At 48.2% G+C, this 22,833-nt stretch overlaps 1 protein-coding gene across 5 annotated transcripts in view; it reads right to left on the bottom strand.

Annotated features, from left to right (window-relative positions):
- NSMF (NMDA receptor synaptonuclear signaling and neuronal migration factor) overlaps positions 1-20,405 on the bottom strand; it is a 46,075-nt gene extending 25,670 nt beyond the window's left edge. For 2 of the 5 annotated variants that reach the window (XM_055800489.1, XM_055800505.1), the window contains exons 1-2: positions 20,099-20,404; positions 10,723-10,784 (exon numbers count right to left, since the gene is read on the bottom strand). In XM_055800489.1, coding sequence (XP_055656464.1) covers positions 10,723-10,784; positions 20,099-20,205 — 169 coding nt within the window. In that variant the 5' untranslated portion in view covers positions 20,206-20,404. Of the gene's footprint in view, positions 1-10,722; positions 10,785-20,098 lie in introns of all 5 variants that reach the window. The other 3 variants (XM_055800515.1, XM_055800497.1, XM_055800483.1) reach the window with 3 other exon arrangements.
- Positions 20,406-22,833: the final 2,428 nt, after the last annotated feature.

Below are 22,833 nucleotides of genomic sequence, written 5' to 3' on the forward strand. Positions count from 1 at the left end.
GCCCTTGTCCAGCTGTGCAGTCCTGTCTGCTTCAGCGGGTTTAGTCACGTAAGGGCTACTCAGCTGGTGTTAATGTTCGCAGGACAAGGACCAGCACCAAATTCTCTACGAAGTAACAAACCAAGTGTTTTGTGCACCAAGCTATTATTTTTTAGAACTAAGGGAAAGGTGCAAACCACCAGGGTTTGGTCCCTTTCCCCCGATTTTCTGCCAACTGGTTTGACATGAAAGAAATGCAAAAAGACTTCAGCTGACAGCTGCAACACAGCATTCTGCTCTCTGCAGCACCCCTGGTTAGCAGCCTCATCGTGCGTGCAGATGGCGACGGCACAGCCGGCGGAAGCTGTCCTGAAGAAAAATACAACCGCTCCCTTTGTGGGGTAGGAAGATCAAAAGGAGAGAGACCCATGAGTGCAACTATCTTTGGAGCCCACACACTGGATGAAGTGCCAGGAAATTTCAGCATTTCCATGGCAATTCCATGCATGAACCCAACAATAGCTCCCACCCACCCGCTAATCCTTTTTTTCAAGTGGCTGTTAATTACCTCTTACACTTCCCTTCAGATGGGAAGCGGCTAGGGGACCGTTAAAAAGGCTCAGCGGGGAATGCATTATTCATGTGACCACTAACATCACACCCCCCCCCCCCAATAAAATCATTCATGTCCAGCACAGACAGCAGCATTTTAAAGAGGGAGAAAGCAAACCCAAAGCTTTACTTCATTAGATATTTCATGAACATCTTTCCTTTAGCTACTGAGATATGACCTGGAAGAACTTGGTAACAATCTGAGGCTTGGCTACCTTGTAGCTGGCCAGGAAGAGATGAAGGAGGAAGAGACCTAGCTCAAGACAAGCCTGATGTTGTATGTGTGCAGTGTGGACCTTTCACTGCTGCCACATTCTGCTTCCTATGAAGTGCTCTCATGCCCCTCCAAAAAGAGCCCTCCCAAGCTAAACACAAATACTTTCAGCTTTTGAATCTGAAGCCCACCTGGATCGTGCTTATGTTGCCCTGGGGCTCTCCCCCTGCTCTGTTTGCAACCGAGACTGAACTGAGCTGGTACTGGTACAGTGTGTCACCCTTACCTCATTTTTCTGCTTGAGGTACAACTTCCTCCAGCACCACTAAGGAGATAAATATGTCTCTGGCCACTCTGCTCAAGAAGTGACTGTCAGGGCCATTCAGGTTGACACAGCTCAGGTTCATTGCATTTGTCTCCTTGTGAGACTCACAGTCTCCAGATACTGTAGCTGGCAGCTGGTGAGCTCAAGGAGTCTCACGCAGGAGGTGCCGCTCGTAGAAGGGCTAAAGAAAGAGCTATGCCTCTTGAATCTACAACCAATGCTGTCTTTCCAGACTTCACGTGAAGTCCAAAACACATGCCTAGGTGTGGTGAGGAGTCACGCACCTCAATGATATTGCCCAGGCAAAATACAAAAGGCAGGCAGTGGTCCGCTTCACCGATGGTCTCCTGCACTGAGACAGCATGGACATCTGCACCTCCTCCAGGAGGAGAGCCTGACGGACAAGGGCCACCACTAGAACAACTGCAAGCTATTCAAGTGGAAGAAGCTACTCTACCAGATGTCGTTTAACAGCTGGTCCACTGAATCCTGCCAGCTGCAGGATAGTGTCATGGACCAACCACTGCAGAAAGTGTTTAAAAGGATCCAAAGTCTCTCCAGCCACCTGTTACCCCTCAAGAGGCAGCAGGCCACCACATCTGTTCTCCAGCAACTCAGACCCTCTCCAGTTCCAAGACTAACTGTGCTCCAGAGAGGGCATGTCTTGGGAAAACACCACCAAATGACTCTTCAAGATCTGCCAAGACCTGTACTGGCAAACAGTGCCAAACACACCATTTTTTAAATTAAAAACAAAGGCCAGTTTTAAGTACTCATCTCAACTTGTCAAACTTACTAATCTGTGTGGGCACAATCACGCTACATATTTCTTAAGACACCACAAAATAGTGGCTGACAGCTGCCCCTGTTCCTCCTCAAATGAATACATCTATGGAAGATGTATAGCCTCATTAGAGCAAGCACACAGGATTGTGCACCTTTACTCATGCACTGACAGCACCGCAATTCAAGAGATCCGGGAATGTCTGAACTCTGGTATCTGTGGGTAAATGGAAAAATGAAGTGCCCAAAGTATAGTATATATGAAAATGCTGATGATCACAAGTGCAGAGAGACCAAACCCAATCTCTGTTTTATAAGCATTGAGGTCTGTTCAGCCCCATAAAATTTACAGACATGTAAGTGGGATATGACTGGTTTCAAGAAAGAGTCAATTTTTTACTGAAATCATGACAGGGTTACAATTCTTGACCAGATACATCTGACAAACTACTTCTCTGATCTAGCATGCAAAACATGAAGATAATCCTTTCTTCCTACCTTACTTGTCCCTTACTCAAGATGCTTTCACTTGTACTTATCAAAGAGTTTTCACAGTCTACACTACAAACGGAATGAGAAGCTTTATTCAAGACTTTTAGTTAATAAACAGTTTATCTACAGAAAAAAAAATAGTATGGGAGGAAGAGAGATTCAAACATCCATCACAATAAGTTACTGGCTTCCGAAATCAAATCTGCACCATTTCAGGGAGCAAGTCTGCACTAGCTTTCACACACACATGCATTCACATACACCAGCAGCCCCCGATACATTACCAGTGACTGGTTCCCTTGTCTGCGCTTGCAGTGAACTGGGCTGAGGTGCCAAAAGCGCTGCACCTGCTTCCACTATGGCATTTTAGGTTAAGAGTTTGCTTCTGCTAGGAAAGAAGTCAAGCTGGTCCAGAAATCAATGCTGAACTAAATCTGAGCCACAGGGCTGTCTGGTGAAGAGAACTGAGGAACAGTAACAGGGGACTTCAGCAATAACTGGAATTGCCTTCCAAAAGTCAGCTGAAGCAGACTGCTGTTAACACCCTCTGCCTGGTTACTGCTGCTCCGTTTCATTTCATTTTCACATTGCTCTTGCCACCTCTCCCACAACCAGCTGCTCCATCAAAGTGCCACGCCAGCCCAGGGCAGCGTGACTCTGGAAGCCTGGCACAGCACCCTCCTCCCCAGCCTCTCCGATGAAGCTGACCTGGTAACAACTCTGCTCTCCCACTTGCTTTCATCAGCAACACCTCTGTCTCACACAGCTGCAAAGCTACCCTGGAGCAGACAAATCAGGCTCCTCAAATTGATTTATTTTCATCTAGATTTGTGCTCTATCTGGATTTATTGTGCCTGAGGTACTTAACAGCAAGATGAAGGGAAGAGAACCATCCTGCTTGATCTGTAGATCATGTGTCTATTGATGACAGAAACGTCCAAATTGTATTTTCATCACTTCCCTTCTACCTGGCCTAAGTCTAACAGCCTGTCCAGAGCCTGGGGGCTTGACAGTCCAGTCCCAAGGGCCAGTCCACTTCTCGCCTGCCTTGTAATTTACTTGAACACATGTTTCTGACTTCACCTGCTCCCCTCTGGTACTTTCTTTCCATGAAGCACTGCCCAACACAGTCATTAGGGCATTTGTATTACCAAAGACACGACCACTGACAGCAGTGATAATCTGTACTGGTTAATTTGCGATATCTTGGGAAAGAGAGAGTCCACATTCTTGGATGTACCTCATTCAGTAACACTAACTTAAGCACTCGCTCTGACCCAGGTGACTAACCATGAAAGGACTTTTACATTTTCTTTCACTGTCACAATGTTCCCTGAGAAGAGGCAACATGCTGGGATAAGGCTCAGCTGACTGATGCCCATTCACAACAGCGGAGGGACTGAGCGAGCCAGACTCATATCTGATGCAGACTGCCTTGTAACCCCAGGGGATGAGAAATTTATAAATCAAGGCAGAATATAGCCGTAAGGCAGACACAAACTTAAAAAAAAAAAAAAGTCCCAGATTTATTACCGTATTTAGCAGCTAAACTGATGATTAAAGCACCTTAGATTTAAAACCTTAGCTCCAGCATCAGAAGCAAAGTGGCAAAGGGGAATCCAGATTAACCCTATTAAAAAACCATCTGTCATCTCAGAAAAATAAATTTCAGAGAAACAGTTCTCTGTTCCCTGCTCCACCTCAGCTGGACCTCTCTGGACCTGATGTTTATGGTATCAACTTTAAATGAAAGAACCATCTCAGCCACTGAAGAATGGAAATATTTAAGGTTTCCAGTATATGGACTTGCAGCATTGTTTGTAGTAGCAGGAATGAAGTTAATGCTTTTTTTTCATTTTACACCAGTAAGAGTCCAGGTGATACCCTCAATGAGGCAAGCAGATGGGTGCACTGGTTGGAGGGCATTGCAAAAACAGAAACATCTTTTCAAACAGCACAGCTGAGTAGTTTCTTTTGCAATTTCAGACCTCCCACATGCCTGCCACTGCCCCTCAGGTGTGCTGAGAAGCTGTCAGGTCCTGTGTTCCTCTGCCTCTTCTCTGAGTGTGCGCTGGAGCCGTAACGCAGAGCTCCCTACCACGTCAGCTCTGTCCTCCCCAGTGCAAAGTGACCCTGCGAGCACAGGGCTCCTGCTCCAGCTGACCTTGCTGGTCTGCAGGGTTGAAACGTAGTCAAGAAATAGGCATGGTAAAAACCAGGAAATCTGTTCAAAATACTGAAGCATGAGGCAGGGATCTAAAAATGGAGATAAAACAATGAAAAAAGGTCACAGTGGTATTTCAGCCATGCAGCAGCTTCAGAGTCAACTGAGCGGGTGACATGCAATGTTCACTATGGGATTACCCGAAGCCTGATCAAGCCAGCCCTGCCGTGACTTTATCAGGCACGCTGACCGTACTGCTCCTGAGGAAGGAACGTCACACGCTTCTCTGCAAAGCCACAGAGAAAAGGCAAGGGCCGCTTCAGTAAAGGAGCTGCCCTGGGAAAACCGAAGGTCACTTAAGTATGACAAAACGGTTCCAATTAGACTTTTGCAGTGGAATAGGCCTAGAAAACAAACAAACTGAAGACACTGTTGATATTGTGCCTCATAGAAGAGTAACCTTTTAGTCTGGCCTGTAAAATTAATGAGAATAGATGAAATTGCTACTGTGAGACATGACCCAACGGAGCAAATGCCAGCTCTACCACTGGCCTTCGCATTTCCACGGTAGCATTGTGACCTATGTTTTTATTCACTTTATAAGCAAACAGCATATTCCATAGCAAGTTTTAGGGTACACCCACACCACACTTGTGATGGCCGGTCCTGGAAGCACCTTGAAACCCTCTGAGATGAGATTTCACATCCCTGCTCTGCCCTCAATTCAGGCTGTCTATAACCCCCTCCAGAGCACAGGCTCTTTCTCTGAGGGCCACCTCCATTGCTCAAGGTCAGCCACCCCACATCAGTATAGGGACACACCAAGAGCCAGGCCAGATGCACTGCTGGGGACTGTCCTTGGGACAGGGTACACATCCTCTAGAGAAAAAGGCAGACTTGGTGCTTAACCTGTATCAGGCTCCACTGGCAGCTCCAAGTCTGAACACTGGCAAATTGAAGGTTCCTCTTAGAGTACTGCATAGCTGCAGCCTTACTTCATGGCTCCATAAAAAGCATGGCCTACAGGTCACTTGCTTGGCCTGAAGCACTTGCAAAACCTCATGGTGGAGTTTCTCCAGCCCCTTGCCAGCTCCTGGCAGAGTCAGGAACCTCCTCCGTTGCATGGCTGCTGCCCCCAACATGCACTCACACCCCCTCTTCTGAAGTGGCAGAAGCCCAGGGTGCAAACACAAGCAGTTGCTTTGGTGTAGTCTCTGCATGTGCTGCAGTTGTGGCACAGCAGCCTTGGCAAACACATTTTTCTCCTGCCACCTTCACCCATTGCTATTTGGCTTGGGGGAGCTCACAGGAGCTCTCTTGTCCTTACATGCTCAGTGTTTTTACTGATGGCTGAAACATCATGCAAAAATGAAGAAAAGAAGCAAAAATGAGTTTGTACTCCTGCAAACCATCAGAAAAGCCATGCTATTCTTGCAAAAACTACAGTGAATTTGGGTCGAGACTTGCTAGGCAGCTCTGGCCCATGGCCCGTTGTCTCTGCAGCACCAAGCACACCTTATAGTCGCTAGGATCTTTCCCTCTCTCTTTGCTTCCAGAGCTTTTTACACACAGCTTGCCCAGAGCAGCCAGCCTGCAGCGGGCAGACCAGCACTGCATCCTACAGCAACAGCCCTCGCACTTCAGCAGCAGTAGCTGCCCTCCAAATAACCCAGCCAAGCAAAATAGAAACTGCATGATAAAAATGTACCAGGAAAAAACCCAGCACAGCTCCCTTCCTTTCCTCAGCAAAGGATCCCTGTGTCTGAATCCCATCTCACCAGGATGCATCGCTGCTTCCCCAGACAGGAGGAAGTTTCTCAAATGCTCTGCTTGCCATCTCTTAATTTCTCTGCCCCACACCTTGGGTATTTTTTTCCTCTCACAGTTCCAGTACATGAAGATAAAGAAATCTGAAGCAGTATCTCAGTGTGAGGCCTCTAACAGCTAAGCTGGGAGAAAGGGACTCTGGAAACGTCCAAAACTCCTTATCCCATGAGCTCTGGTGAGACTACGAGTCATTATTTCTTCTGTTTTGCTCTCCGCAGCCTTTTTACACTTCCCTTCCACAACATCTCAATCCTTTTCTCTGTCTTTCTTCTACGTTTGTCCCAAGGGACACCCACTCCTACACTAAAACCATGCCACAGACAAGATGGGAAGTCTTTGGAAGGTACCAGAAAGCTACAAGAGTCAGCAAGGACTCTGGCAACAGCCTTGCAGTCAGAATGAATGCCGAACATGGGAGAATGCTCTTTTTGGGAGCCTTCCCAGACCTTCAGCCTGGATTAATAAGCCAGCAATGAACAGAGGCAGGAAGGGAGCAGGAGGTGCATTACCACCTCAGCACCAGCTCCCTTAACAGATCCATGTTGCCAGCTGCAGCCGAGTCCAACCCTCCTTTTTTTCTAATTCCTCAGAATATTTTAACAATCAGGAGAAAAACCCATGAGTGATCCCAAAGGGAGAATTCCTTCATCCTCTACCAGCACTCATACCCCAACACCAGGCAGCTGCGCTGTTCCAAAAGAGAAGCAAAGAGAATAAAATCTGTACAGCCATCATCCCTGCCATAACCTCACAGAACATGGTCAGTACACTCTGAGCCTAGCAATAGAGGAGAGGTAAATGTACCACCCCAGTCACCTGGGAAAACCTCCTCCAGAATCAAAGGCAGCATTGAAAAGTTGCACAGGGACAATCATACAATATGTCTGAATCATGAAGTTCTCAGGCTTCATATCAGGAAGAATCAGAAGTTGTAACCAATAACAAATACTCTCCCTTGCTTTTTTCTCGCTACATGTACACCCTGCAGTCCTCTTTACCTCCTGCTGATGTTCAATTCCATACCTACCGCCCTAGCGAAGGAAGTGGTGCATGGACAGACTGCAATTTTATTGAAAACAAAAGGTAAAAAAAGTCTTGCAAATAACTCATCTCTCATGAAAATGCTCAGACATGGCAGCTGGCCCACCCTGCTGATATATAATCCCTCTGTAGTTCTTCATTACCACTCCCCAGTTTCTCAGAGACATTCTGCTACACACATACACACAATCTCTCCAGAGAAGCCATGAGAAAGACTCTGGGGTATAAAAGTTACCACCAGAGAATAAGCTCTTTGATCAGCTGTGGAATGTGAAGAGGTGGGATGCAAAAGCTGTTATAACATCTCCTTTCCTTGGAGTCAAGGGACTCTAAAGATAAAAAAAGTCAAACCAAAATAGATGACCCTCAGTGAGCAAAGTGCAGCAGAAATGGAGTAAATTGGGGTAGTCTCTGCACACTTGGCATCTCCATCCAGATGATGGGTCTCCTGCATCTGCCTGGGGAGTTACAGAGCTCCAACCTTCTGCTGAAGAATTGAATTAGCAGGTAAAGCAGCAAAAGAACTGGCATCCCAAAGATTCATTTTCTGCAGGAGGATCTTCTTCTGCAGGGAGAGAGGACAGTTCTAGCTCCTGGACTGCAGAAGAGGAGGAATCTGCCCTTTCTTCCTCCATTTAGTCCCCAGATGGCTCTGCCACCTTCCTGCTCCTCAAAGACCACAACCCTTTTCCTTCACTACATTCATCAATGACTTTAAACCTTTCTTAAACATCTTTTTTTTCCCCCTCAACTATAAACTAATGAAGTTGGGGCTTGCCTCCTTCCATTTACATTTAGGCTAGAGCCTTAATCCTGTCTGCAGCCTGACGGCAGCGCAGGGAGCATCCATGTATATAGCTGGGGTTATTACAGCAGAAAGGAGGCCTCTTCCACCAGGTAAAGACACTCACGGTGAAAGCCATCAACACATGCAAGTAGGAATTGAACTACAGGATACTGGTGGGCTTGTACAGCCTTGTACTGTCTCTCGCTGCTCCCTTCAGCCAAGATGATGAGTTGGAGCAGTTTCAGGTACTTCTATATATGTGCTACATCTTCAACTCACACAGAAAAGTCTCTTCCTTTTTTTCATTGGAGTCACTGGATGAAAGCTTATCTACAGCTTAAGCGCCCTGCTGAGCCAAATGTAAAGCATTCAGAAACTTGCAAAAGCGATGCTGAGATACACAGAATTTCTTCAGGAAGAAAAGTAGATTTCCCTGTTATTGGGCTACTGGGACAAACAGAAGGGAGCCAAATTTTCCACTCTCAACATTTTTATAGGACAGCAACCTTCCTACTATGGCTATTTATAAAGACATGTTACACGCTGTGTTAAATTACACACTGCAGAATTCCAAAAGATGACTTAAAAAATGATGATTCTTCTTTTTCCTCCTCTATAAACATTTAGAGCAATTAGGGAATTTTATTTATTTCCAAGTCAATACTTAAGGATCCCATAGGGATTGTGGCATTTCCATGTGTACGTCTTGCTACTTGATTCTTATCTCTGGCAACTAAATTCACTTTGATTCAAATACGCTCTCAGGCCTGACACACCAAGGGGGCAGTGGGTATGAGAAGGCTTCCCCAGAGAGCTTATGGATATGTTACAAGCACAGAGAGGGCTTAAGCACTGGTCTGGAGAGACTGACAGCGGTGCATTATCCCAGAGTCACACCAGCTCCATTTCTGTATTCTCCTTACGTACACTCAGAGAGGAATGAGCAACTAGAAGCACCTATGAGACGGAATAGAACAACAGCTTGGTAAGTGCACATCAGAGGGGCTCCTACTCCTTGGCTTTGACCAGGGTTCCCCAGGTCTCAGGCATCTGCACAGCTCTGCAATTTCCCCTGATCTCCATCAGAGATTCTCTGTCTGTCCTCAGTGTGACCCCACAGGTACTACAAGGGTACTACAAAGTGAGCAGGAGACAAGACTTCTCCCTGTTGGAAACTGGGGTGGGGGACTGCAGAAAAGGACCAGCAAAGACTCCAGCTGACAGAAGCAGCTGCAAAAATGGCCACGATAAAGGATGTTTTTGCCAATCTGTGAAGCCTCCTCAGACCTGCCCAGCCTGTCTTGGCACTCTCTACCCAACCCTTTCCTCCCCTCTGCCTCACAGACAAATCATCTCATGCATTAAACCCTTGCCTATTTCTGCCTTTCCCTTCCTACCACCACAGGTTGTTCTTAGACCAAATATTTTAAGTCACGTGTCACTGGAGTCTCTCATGCCTGAAAATATATCAAAGAAAACTGCAGTACATTGTTTTAAAGCCCCCTTCATTCACAAAGGTAGCACAATTCAACTAAGGACAACTTGAAGGTCATTAGAACAGATCCCAGAAAAAAAGGCAGGGACTCATTCAGCTGGCTGCCAAAGACTAGCATGATTGGGCTTGTTTTTAGCAAGAGGCATTTCCTACCTGTCGAGGTTTAAACACACACACTTAAGAGTTCACTTAAAATGATAACATCACTCTATATTACGCTCTATTTAAGAGCTTCACCCCCCTGCAAAACAGTTCAATGCCACAGAACAATCTGCTGCTTGTTCACATGGGATTTTCCACAGGATCGTCCATAGGTTTTGTAGTAGATTTATTGTCTGAAAAATGTTTTCCTTTCTCACAGAGGAGAGACAACCCTGTTAGAAGGCAGGTGAGTTTCTCTTGTGCTCTCTTGCCCGTCAAACAGAACTCATCATAAGCCAACAGGGACAATACCTGCATCTAAAAAATTAACACATTAGGTAGCACGTGCTGGTGTCCTCAACTAGAGAAGGCAGATCTCATTTTAACCCCTGTGGAAGCAAACTCTGGGAATAAATCCAGATATTACCTTTGCCAGCAAAGACAGATTGCTGCACATACACTAAACACGTCAGTTAACACACTGTAACTCACCTTTTTTTTTTATTCCCCCGTGAAAGCAAGAGCTAGGAGTGACAAATCAGTGCAGAAGCCTTGTGCAGTGCACTCTTTCACTTCCCAGCTGAAACTTCTTCCAAGGACATCAGCTCTAGGGGTGAATTTATGACAAGACACTTGTCCACTAAAACTAACTTGTCCCCACAGCCCACCCAACCCCTAAGTCACCAAACTGCCTTTTCTCCTCAAAGGCTTCACAGATCTAGAGAGTGGCTCCTCCTGCCTCTTTGCTGCTGAGGTCTCACACTAACCCTTTTTGATAAATAAATACACTTTCATTTTAAGTCCTGTTGATAAATGGGTACATGCACATATAGATATAAACAAGGCACGTCAATTCTCTTACCTGAGCCGTTTCTACCTTCAGGATGGTTTTGTGAAAGATATTCTCCAAAAGCCCTTGCCGCTCTGCATATCCAAGCACCACAGAAGGCAGCAAAGGAGAGAAAGAAAGAAACGGGTAATGGTTAAAGGCCAAGGAAAGAAGGAAGAGTTAAATATCAATATACTGCTGTCTTCCTGCAGCTGCCCTTTCCTCAGCTTCATGTGACACCAATTTAAACACGCTGCAATAGCAGTGGGGGCTTCCTGGTTAACATAGCTCAGTTTTCCTCTGGCCAAAGTGGAAATTTGTTGTTGGATTTTTTTTTGAAAAACTGAAAGTTGGATTACAAGCCCAAGACTATTTTAGTCTTTAGCTTCTCTGTTAAAACCGAAAAAAAACTGAAAGGCACCTGCATTAAACTTGGCATCGTTTCTGTGATACACATAGGAACTAGATCACTGTCCCTAACCACCCTAAATTAAAGCTCTTCCAGTAGCCCAGGGAAGAAGGTGCCTCCACCCTAGTCCCAGCCATGAGCCCAGCCTTCTACTCTGGTTCTGAATGCTCCCACCTGTGAGCTATCACAGCTTAGACATTAACCGTAACACACATTTTACCTACCTTGACCCTAAGTTCTCAAGCACCAACTGTGTCAGTATTTGGACTACCGGACAACCTTATTTGAGAGACCCCCACAACACCCCACAAAAGCATCTCCTGGTTCTCTGATGGATCCAGGTCCTGTGGGTGACTGAGATTTTACTGAAATATATTAAGCATCAACCAGGCGGGGTGAGCTCAACCCTTATCACACATCAAGGCGTACATAAGGGAGCAAACCTATGAATATTCCAACCAGGGAAAAGCTTTCTGCTGCAACCCACACAGGGAAGGAATCCTTGGTCAAGGCATGCATTCCCTGGTATACAGTAAATACAATCCCCAGTCTCCTATTGCCAGGACACTTGTAACATCGTGCTGTTCTTGCTCTCCTGTACCCAACAGACCTGTGACTCAAGAGAGCTAACACCAGCTCTTCCCTGCCATCCATTTCCCCCAGGTTTGTAAAACAATCCCCCCAAGACCTGCAGCATCACAATCAGGCTGATATTTGCCAATGGACTGTCCAGGGTGGGGGCTCGCAAACAGTGAGATGAAACAGCCACCCACCTCCTTGGCAAGCAGAGCCAACAAAACCCATCAGCCAAGCACACTCAGCTTGCAAGCACACCAGCATCTCCTGGGGGAGGAGACGAAGACTTGCTGCAACAGGGAAGACTCTCCACACCAAGGCATCACGCCTACCGTCCTCCTCCTTCAGAGGGCCTCAAACTCAGAACATTCCTCTCCAGTTCAAGCTGCCACAAAAGGCTACTCTCACAACAGTCATTAAACATCTAAGTGGAAAATGGCTTTTACCTCCAAAAGAACCTTCTGCCTTGTTACCCCATGCAGCAGCATGTCCCAGCTTGTGCAAGCCAGGATTCTCCTGCCCTGCTGTTACATACCTCCTCCCAAAGGGGAAAAGAGTAACAAAGCTACAACGTACCTCCCAGAGCGACTAGAACTGGAAGGAGTGGGAAGTCCACTTGTCATCCACAGCCAGAAACCGAGGATCAATATGAACAATGAAGAAAGAGTAATTTAATCTCCCTGGGACTAAATTTCAGCACAGCCAAATGCAAAATACTTTGAAGCAGCACAGCTGGAGCTGCACAAGAAGCAAGGTTTAACCTTCTGTGTCATTACACGCTAACATACAGTGCTGACGTTTTTTCTGTTCCCAGGTTCTTGCCTATCTAGTACCTGGCTGTACCTTTAGACACCAGTCTGGGGTGGCAGCTGCTCAAACTGTCTTCCTTAATGCCTAAGCACTGCCAGAGATGCTCTTGTAGAGGCTGTCACATGGGGGAGTTGTACAGTTAGCAGGCAAGCCCCACCACGAGAACAAAGGGATGACCATCATGGATCACCCATACAGGAGGACAAGCACCTCATGGGTGTTCCTTTCACCCACTAACTCTCTGTGTGGGCAAAAAGCAGGACTTGGTCCTGGGGTAATGCACAAATGTCAAGTTGGGAGCTGGTGTGTGGCAACCAGGGAAGTGGCTGAGTCACCATCCCTGCAGGTATTTAAAAGAGGTGGCTTAGTGGTGGACTTGGCAGTATTAGGTTTATGGTTGGACTTGACGATCTTAAGGGTCTTTTCCAACCTAAATGATTCTATGATTCCAAAATCAGGTTATACATCTGCAAGAGCACTCCTGAGCTACTCCTGCACTCCATCTTCGAAGTGGTTAAGGCTCAGCCAAAGCCACGGTGAATCTCACGTAGCACTGGCCACAGTCCTGCTTTAAGCAGATGGTTGGGCTCAAGACTTCCACAATCTCTTCCACTAAGACTACAGGGACCCCCAGGTTTCCCATGGAAATGTCTGTCCTTGCAGGCATCATCAACAGTTACACTTGGGAAAGACTCTGAAGCTTCTCTTGTGCACCAGCAGTCATTCCATTTAGACAAAATAACCATGAGCAAGTTCTCAGGTAAATTATCAGTGAGAGAACATGGTGACTGCTGGGGTTTAACCCCAGCTAGCAACTAAGCACCACGCAGCACTCACTCCCTTCCCCCCTGCTCCCAGTGGGATGGGGAGGAGAATCAGAAAAAGGTAAAACTTGGGGGTTGAGATAAGAACAGTTTAATATGAAGTAAAATATAATAATAACGGTAATGAAAAGGGAAAAGAGAGAGAGGATTAAAACCCAAAGACCCCAAGTGACACACAATACAACTGCCGATGCCCAACCGGTCCCCCAGCAGCGATCAGTGGCCCCCGGCCAGCTCCCCCCAGTCTCTGTACAGAGCATGAGGGCCTGTGGTATGGAATAGCCCTGTGGCTAGTTCGGGTGAGCTGTCCTGGCTCTGCTCCCTCCCGGCTCCTTGTGCCCCTCCTCACTGGCAGAGATGGGAAACGGAGAAGTCCTTGGCTCAGGGTGAGCACGACTTCGCAACAACTAAACCATCGCTGTGGTATCAACGCTGTTCTCGCGCTAAATCCTAAGCGCAGCACTGTACCAGCTACTGGGGAGAACATTAACTCTATCCCAGCCAAAACCAGGACAGTGATTTACGTAAGAAATGACGAAATATGATGATAAGATTTAGTCTGTAACTAGTTTAAAAACTCCAAAAGCACGTCAGTTCATCTGTCATTCTCCTTGTTCACCTATCTGCCAATGCCCAAAGCTGATTTGTCTGCCTTAAAATCTGAACCAATGCTTCACCCTTAGCTTGCAAGCCACAGGCTCAAAAAATTAGTTACCACGCACTTCCTAAGACCCAAAGTGCAAATGGCTAACATGGAGCCAGAGAGAAGCACTGCCGCCCTCCATCCCACCTTGTTGCACAGCGAAAATAGTGTCACTCAGAGCAAGAGCTCAAGTTTAAAGGTGCTGCAGTGTCTCTAACCTCGTTTCCCCACGCTGATGAGGTAGGAGGGTAAAATCCCAGGTGCCACAGCTCCTAGAGAACAGGCCATGCCCAGACCTCTCCTTGCAGATCAGAAGCACAGCTGAGGAGCACAGAGCTACTCAGAAATGCTGCTGTCCAGCCCAGGCTGAACCTGCAGTTCTGTCACTACCATTCCACTTCCACCGCTCTCAGAGCAAACGAATGTAGACGCTTGATCACAGTTATCTAGTGACAACTAACAAGGCAATGATGCCTGCACAGTACAATGTGCAACGGGGGTTTTCCAGCCAATTACACTGCAAACTTCAGACTAATTTTTTTGCCCATTATCTCAGTGGTTCCCTTCTACATTCCTGCTTCCCAAGTGCCATCGGCTTCTCCTTGGCTGTGCCTCAGCAGATCTCCCACAGATGTCTGCATGTGCCCTTTGCCAAGGGGACTCTGCTGGCCATGCCATCTCCTTATGCCTAGTCTGCCCTTGCCAAGCCTTTTGTGTTCCTTCTCTGCCCTCACTGTGCTCACAGTCACCCCACTCTATCAGCATCTGCCCATATCGTTAACACGCCATTTACCCCCCGTCCCTCACTACCCACCAACTTGATCAAAATAAAGTCAGAGCAAAATTCAAGCTCCCATTCTTCTTTATTTCTTTTATCAACACACTGTATTAATACATATCACACAATCGTACTTTTCTCCCAGCTCAGTTTTGCCTCCGCTGTCACAGCCAACGTAGGACAAGTCCATCAAGCCGCCCGACAGCACTGGACAGAAAACCCTTCAGCTGGGCCCAGGGCAGGGACACCTCAGGATAAGTTAACTGGCAAGAGATGAAAAATAAAACCTGTTTCACGTAACTGAGATGAAGTACAAGGTGCCTTACAGATACACTGGCCGATGAGCTACAACCCTGCGAGTATGACACTGCAAAAGCTGCATACAAATGAGCAGGTAGTACTGAAAGGTAATCAGCTGAAGACATGACAAGTTTAGCCCTGACTCATCTAGAGAGAGGTTTTCATTTTACGGCAGATCAGATCTGCATGTTACACAGTCAGTACAGCCTGATTTAATCAAAGGACATCAACCAGGGACCACAGCCTTAGCATGCTCTGTTACTGAGTCTAACCAGTAAAGACAAGACTGCCATTGCCTCAGAGAAAACACCACCATCTTCTCCAGCTTCTTCTCCATCAGAATGGCTTCAGGAGTGTGGAGGGTGGGATGGGGTAGCGCAACACAGGCAGTAAAGGCAGCTGCCCTTCGGAGGGCATTTTTCACAACTCACTATGCATTAGATGTCAAAGCTGGACTCGGGTCTGGAAGAGAAACTCACTGAGATATTGTGAAGAAGCATAGACAATCTAGACATACATTTGCTCGAAGCAGGAAAGCCGCCAAATAACAAAGATCTGAATTACAACATGATGAGCATGGAATAGCCTTCACATCTCTGAAACAATCGCATCAACAGGATAAAAGGGGCCTTGATGCATACTAGCAGCTAAAAGAAGTTGATGCACACAAATTTATCCAAGCCAAACTGACAATGAACTCAGTGAAGAACTGTGTATTGAAACATTCAGAGATACATGAAAGACCTGAGATAACTCCACTTAGAGCACAGCCACAAGCTAAGCAAAACCTGGACTATTCAGGAGCATTACATGGAAAAATAAAGAACACCCACCACCTTCTCATGTTCCTTCAGAAGTAATGCCCAGAGGAGTTGCAGCACGAATCTGTTGTGACAGCATCTGACAGAGCTGCATCTCAGGAAAACAGGAGAGAAGAGACCTCCTGCATCATCAGGACCTACGTCCTCCTACAGCAGCAATCCTGCTCTTGTCACTAAGTGGAGAGCGGAACACCACCAGCATACCCACAGTTAACAGCTCAGTCATTAAAGACTGTTGACACCTACGTTATTTAAACCTAATAGTAACAATACACTGACAAAAATTAGTTTTCTGAAATACCTATGCAGGGAGATGGTAGCTGGAAAATTTTAATTTTAAATTTTAAATTCTCACTCTCAAGAAAGGAAAATTGGATGTCAGCAATGGATCGTAAAGTCAAAGACCCCACAGCCTTAGAAGGATTTATAGTCACAAAGCTTGAACAGGAGAAGAGAGAACAGAGCAGTAAGAAGTTAAAAGAACAAGGTAATCAAAGCATGGGAGTTCATACCACCCACAAGAAAATTCACAAACGGAAAAAAGGAATCTAGACTCCATGAAGAACCCCAAGCTAAGCCAAAAATTGCTCACGCAGCAAGAAACCTGGGATACGGAACGCATTCAAGTACCTCAGCATTTTGTCAGTGAAAGATTTATCCTTTTGCAGCAACTAACACTTTGTGGCCCTGCTTTAACCCACTCTCTAGCCATCTCTAGGCAGTACAGACAGAGTGAAAGCAAATTTTTATCTCTGTGGGATATCTTAACTAGATGCCAAAGTCCTGAAATTGGGTAAGATGAACCACACCCTCAACTCAAATATTTCTTGTGCTAACCACAGCAAGGAGAGATGGTTCTGGAACACCCAGCGGAAGTCTCACGTCTGTTTGCGTGCACTCTCACAGGCTCCCAAAGAGAAGCTGTAGGCCAGAGTAATACAATGCAGAGCTGCAAGAACAGACTTAGTTTATTGCCACATTCAGGGTGCCAGCATTGTTCTGTAGGCGTCAAAGCAGCATGGACAGAGAGAGCACATTTCTAAAGGCTTTGGTTCATCTATGCCCTTGAAAGTGTGCTAATGAAGCCAAGGAGCATGTGTCAGACACCACGCAGGGACCCTGAAAAGAACCTGCACAAGCCCAAACCGCAGCAGCCTGGGAGCTGTCAGCGGAGGGGCAGCACCAAGGTCACGACTCAAGGACAACTGCGTCATCCCTGCCTTCAGCACTTGTGCCCCAGGAGCTGCAAGGCAAAAAAAGCACACATAGGAAGGAAACACAGTATGACAGCGAGATCTCGCATACAAGCGCTCCAGATGTGATCAATGCAACAGCACCAAGCCACCGTTACTTCCCAGGTGCCGTACACAGAATCGGTGCACGGTTCACTGCAACTCCCTCAGGAGAAGACAGGATTATAGAGACCAAAGTTGGCAGCGTAGCTCAACGATGCTAGCACAAAGCAACCACGCCGTTATTTTGTAAGAAGCTACTTAAAAGACCTAGCACACAACAAACTGCATGGAGCTTAATTAATTCTCCTGGGACAGGAGAGTCCCCCGAGTCGCTCTGCAGAGATTCTAATTTAAGAATCTACGGAGCTTGCACCTTCTGCTTAAATCACATTACTCACAACAGCAAACAAATGATGCTCCCTGCTCAGTAAGACAGCCAAATGCACACACACACTCCAGCCACACATAATAAACATATATCAGCGGCCACTCGGACTTGCAGCGAATTTCAGGAGAACGTTTTTCTCTCTAAAAGAAAAGTCAGGGCAAATATAAAGAGCACAGAGCTCAGAAGGCGCAGAGAAACAATCCCAGGGCATCTCCTGCAGCATGAGGACAGGATCCCACAGCCACCTACAAGAAAGCGCAGGGAACCTCATCATTGCAGCAGTGCTACCCACACGGGTGATCCATGTCCCCAACCTTTTTGGGAAGGACAGAATAGACTGTCTTTGTAGCCTTATCTACTGTCCTGCAGAGTCCTCGGGGTAGATAAGGAAGATAAGGACAGAGGGATACATGGAAGACCCAGGGCAGGAGCAGAGAAGCTGCATGTGATGTGCTCTGGGACACCAGGAGGGAACCTTTCAGCAAGTGGGTCATCACCACTGTAGAAATTCTAAGGCTGGCAGAGACCACACGAGGCAGGGACTGAGATGTGCCTGGAGCAGCAGGGTGGAGGCACACTGGCAGCGTTTGTCCCCACCAGTACCTTCTCCACACAAAGTGGTAATGCAGGGAGCTCCTCTACAAGTTCTCTGCCATCCCCAACAGCATTTCTAGCATTGATTAGGCATTTCTAGCGCAGGGCACAAACAGGGGGACACATAAGAGCACCTGTCCTGTGCCACAGTCTACGTGACCAGACACTCCGCAAGGGCTCCGCATTCCCCAGCCCAAGTCCACTCAGCTAACTCTTCTGGTCAAACCACCACAACTCATACCACTGAGAGACACCTCAGAGCTCCCGCGTAACAGTAGCGGCAGCTTGTCCGTAGCTACAGCAGGTATGTAGCAAACCAGAACCCCAGAGACACATCCTGGACTCTACACAATTGATAACTACCCATCTGCCCATCCTGGTGTAGGCTAACAAGTCACTGCATTCAAAACATGTTAGTCGCTCCTCCACACCCACACTACCATTTGAAATCTTACCGATTACCGAGTATGTTGTTTGTGTGACTGGCTGTCTAAACCTACTCCCAGAACCCCATTACTACAGTTATGGTGCATTTTGTGTCATTTCTGTACATCCACCTGGCTGACATCTGCCAAAAAGAATCCCATCTCCAGATCTTTTAAAGCCATTGAAAGCACTCATGTTCTTGCTACTGGTTATGAACAGGGTGCATCATAACAGAAAAAGTTCCAGGCTCTGCCCAAACAGCTTTTTCCAGAGGCACTCCAGACTTTGAAGGATGGATTTCTTTACAATGCAAACAGTAATATATAGACATCTTTGGATCTCTTCACCTCAAGCCATAAGACTATCTTTCCTCCAAGCACTGTAGAGATGCCATAATGCTGAGTTACAGAGAGGTGACTGAGATCTCTCAGCAGCACAGATCAAGTCCTACACATGACTCCGGGTTATTCTAATGCGATTTTGCCTAACACAAAGGAGGTGTTATATAATGCAGCTGAAAAGTTTATTTATTCCCATTTTTTTCAGCAGCAAAGAGCTAATCTAGATGTAGCAGAGACACCGGCAGACCTACCCCCTTTGCACAGCTCTGCTGTAGGAGCAGCTAAAAAGCTGCGCCAGTGCCTCCAAATAGTCACCAGACGATGGTCGTGACACTTGCACTGCAGCGTGGGAGAAGGGTCGTTTCCATCTCTCTGGGCAAAGGGCTCATCTGCGATAGCTTTGTAAACCTAAGTACAATCAAGCAGCAAACACATATCTAGGATCTCCCATGTTTGATGCTCAAGAGCAGAAGGACCAGGCAGCAAGTGCAACGCTATGCTGTAGGGCAAGCAATATAAAAATGTAACACATTTATAGAAATGTTATGGGCACATTATAGGCACAATATAGAACCCAAATCTTTTAACTGGTCAATGTAGCGGCTTGGGATGCTGCCAGAAAGGGCAGATGTGGTGGGTCCTGGTTTTCACACCGTGGGTTTTCCATTCAAAGGCGCGAGACCCCTGGACGAACGCCGTTGACTTTGCCCTCGGACACGCAGATGGCATTTCAGCTGACGAGAAACTCCTGAGCAAACTGAACGCGCTTCCAATTCCCAAATACGAAGCAGACCCTGCCCTGCCGGGTGCGCTCCTAACCGGCTCCCTGCCTACCCACCGACCGAAACCCGCTGCCCGGGCGGCTGCTGCCCGGGCCGGCAGCAAGACCGGGGACCCCTCTGGAGCCACAGCCCCGCTGCGAGGGGCTGCGGGGGGCGCAGGGTCTCCCACAGCCGCCTGCAAGCAGGTGCCCGCTTCTGGGGGGCACGGCGGCAGCCAGCGACGGGGCTCACCGGCCAGGGTCCCGCCAGGCTCCCCCAGCCCAGGCTGCCAGCCCCGAGCCCCGGGGGGCGCGCACCCTGCCCCATGGCCCCGCACAGCCGCCGCGCCGGCCCCGGGGGACGAGCCCCGCGGTCGTGGCCACAACCGGCCGCCCGGGTTCGCCCTCAGGGGCCGGGGGCCTTCCCCCTCGCCGAGCACGGCCGGGGGCGGGCGGCGGCCCGGCCCCCCTGAGGCACCGCCCGCCCGCGCCCTCGGCGCCCACCTCACTTTGGCCGCCACCGACGACATGGCCTCGTTCCTCAGCGTCTTCCTTTTGGACACGGCTGTGCCCATATTCGCGCGGGGGGGAGCCGCCGGGGGAGCGCTCATCGCACGACCCCGCGGCTGCCCATGCCGCGGTGGGGCCGGGTGCCGGTGCACGCCGCCGCCCCTCGCTGCCGCGCTCCCTCAGCGCCCCGCCATGCCGCGCTGCCCCCGGCGAGTGCGGCGCCCGGCCGCGGCCGCTGCCTCCTCATTGACTGCGGCAGGAGGGAGGGCCCGGGCGCGGCCCGCCGCCCAGGAAGCGCCGCTATATTTGGCCGGCGGCTCCCTCCTCCGCCTCCGCCTCCTCCCGGCTGACATCATGGAGGGCCGGCCGGGAGGGGGGCGCCGGCCCCGCCTGAGGCGGCTGCCTGGGCCCGGCGTGCCCGGGGGAGGGTGGCTGCCCTCCCGCTCCCGCCGCGGGTTATGCCCACCCCTGAGGTAAACGCCCGGCCGCCTGTGCCGGCGGCGAGGGCAGGACCAGGTGGGGGGAACAGAGGTGCAATCTGAGGAAAAAAGCAGTCATTTTGGCACAAAACTGCCGCCTGCCTTTGGTGGAACCAGTGAAAGGGTTGATGCAGGTTTATTTTCCACAGCTGGCCCCTCCTCATGGCAGGTGGGCACACCACGGTCCCAACACTCGCTGGGTGACATGGGCGCAAAGTCAAGGTATCAAGTTTTGAACGTGACGGTTGGTCTCTGAAGGGTTGACACAAATGCCCTTTCTCCTCTGCTGAGTTTGTCCCCTCAGCCCGTTACCGCTCACCACCGTCGTCCCAGGGTGGCTGGAGGTGGCCGGGCCATGAGGCAGGGCTTGGCTTCCAACACCACCTTGTCCCCGCTGTCACCTGCCAGAGCAAACGCCTTCCCCGTGGTCATCGAACGCTTGGAAACAAACCCAGTGCGAGCAGCTGGTCAGCCGAGCCTCAGAGGATTTTCAATTTATAAAATGGCAGAACTGCTTGGGTTGGAAGAGAACTATAAAGCCCACCTAGTCCAAGCCCCTGCCATGGGCAGGGACACCTTCTGCTGGACCAGGTTGCTCCAAGCTCCATCCAACCTGGCCTTGCACCCTTCCAAGGATAGGATATCCACAGCTGCTCTGGGCAACCTGCTCTGGGTCTCACCACCCTCGTTGCAATTTCTTCCTTATGCGCAATCTAAATCTTCTTTCAGTTTACACCATTTGCCCCTTGTCATGTCACTACAAGCCCTGGTAAAATGTCTTTCTCCATTTTTCTTACAACCCCCCTTTATATATCAAAATGCTGCAAGAAAGTCTCCCCAGAGCCTTCTCCATCTTTACAACCCCAAATCCTTCAGCCTTTCTTCACAGCAGAGGGGCTCCAGCCCTCAGAGCAATTTCATGGATCTAGGTTTTGATCCCTAGGAGGGTTTAGAAAAGCGCTTTTCCTTCAAAAAGTAATTTTATAAATCAGTTTCAGGGCACCTGAGTGAGTGGGGGTAGCAAGTTTTTAAGTATTCACAATATATACAGAAAAAGCACTTGGGCAGTCCCCCTGGTTCTGCAAGCGAGTGCACGAATCCCTGGAATTTGGAGCCAACTCATTCAACAATATTTGACGGAGGGGTAGAAGTTTTACAGATAATTAAACCTCCTACAAGCTTTGTAAAAAGAGGCAGCCGAAGGAGAGAGTGACAGACAGGGACACCTTGTCTTGCCTGTACCTGAGGAAAGGCTGTAGCACAAGCGCATGTTTCACTGTCCTTCAGAGACCCTGCATGGAAGAGACCAAAAGTTTGGAGAGAAAGAACTGAAGCTTTTCCCATAGACTCCAAAGTCAAATCTGCAAGAAAACATAGGAGGATTTGAACAAATTAAGTCTAACTATTTGGTCTATTAATCTACAAATTGAAAAATAAAGTAATTCATGTAGAGAGCAGAAAAAAGGTACCCAACTATCCTGGTGTGTGTGGATACAAGGAGTGGGATGTAAATATCTCATTAGCTAGAATTTTATCATACACTGGAGAATTCACTGTGTATAACAAACTTGCAGAAATTTATCGTCGCTTAGACCCAAGCTGTGAGCGGGAAAACTGCTGTGTGCACGAAATAAAGATGTCACCCTGCTTTTTGGCTTAGACTGAAGTAGAGATGCTAAGTGACGCTGGCTGCTCCATCCCTGCCACCGAGTGAGCTGGCCTCCGTGTCCCACTCGCCCTGCAGAACTGCCCTTGTGGGTGAGAGTCACTCTTCCCGTGAGGTTTTGTGCCTCAAGCAGGATGAATGCAGCCCTGCTGTTACACAGCACTGAATGGAGTGATGACTCCTTTAAACATTATGGTCTTGATCCCACGTGCTAGTGTTGGTGAAGAGATTTTAGGGCAGGTACGCCTCAGTCCTGTGTGTTGGAAGCAAGTGTGGCAGAGCTGATGCACAGTCGTCTAATTCGATGCCTAGGCTTGCTTCATGCCACTAGAAACGCAGGGACGCAGAGATCTGAAGGTGCGCACACAGTCAGGAGAAGGGAGAAAAGCAGAATACATGAGAATACTTTAAAAAATAAGGTCAGCCCAAGCCTTTTGACTGTGCTTTCCCTCCTTTTTTTTTTTTTTTCCTGTGTAATTAGAGGGGGGAAATACTTTTTATTTCTATGTTTAAATATTTTGTCAGTTGTGGGAAAGCTATTCTTTAAAAATGCAAACAACCCCCCCCCCCCCCCAAAACTGACA

This window comes from Falco peregrinus, chromosome 1 (assembly GCF_023634155.1).
Source record: "Falco peregrinus isolate bFalPer1 chromosome 1, bFalPer1.pri, whole genome shotgun sequence".
Taxonomy (NCBI): domain Eukaryota; kingdom Metazoa; phylum Chordata; class Aves; order Falconiformes; family Falconidae; genus Falco; species Falco peregrinus.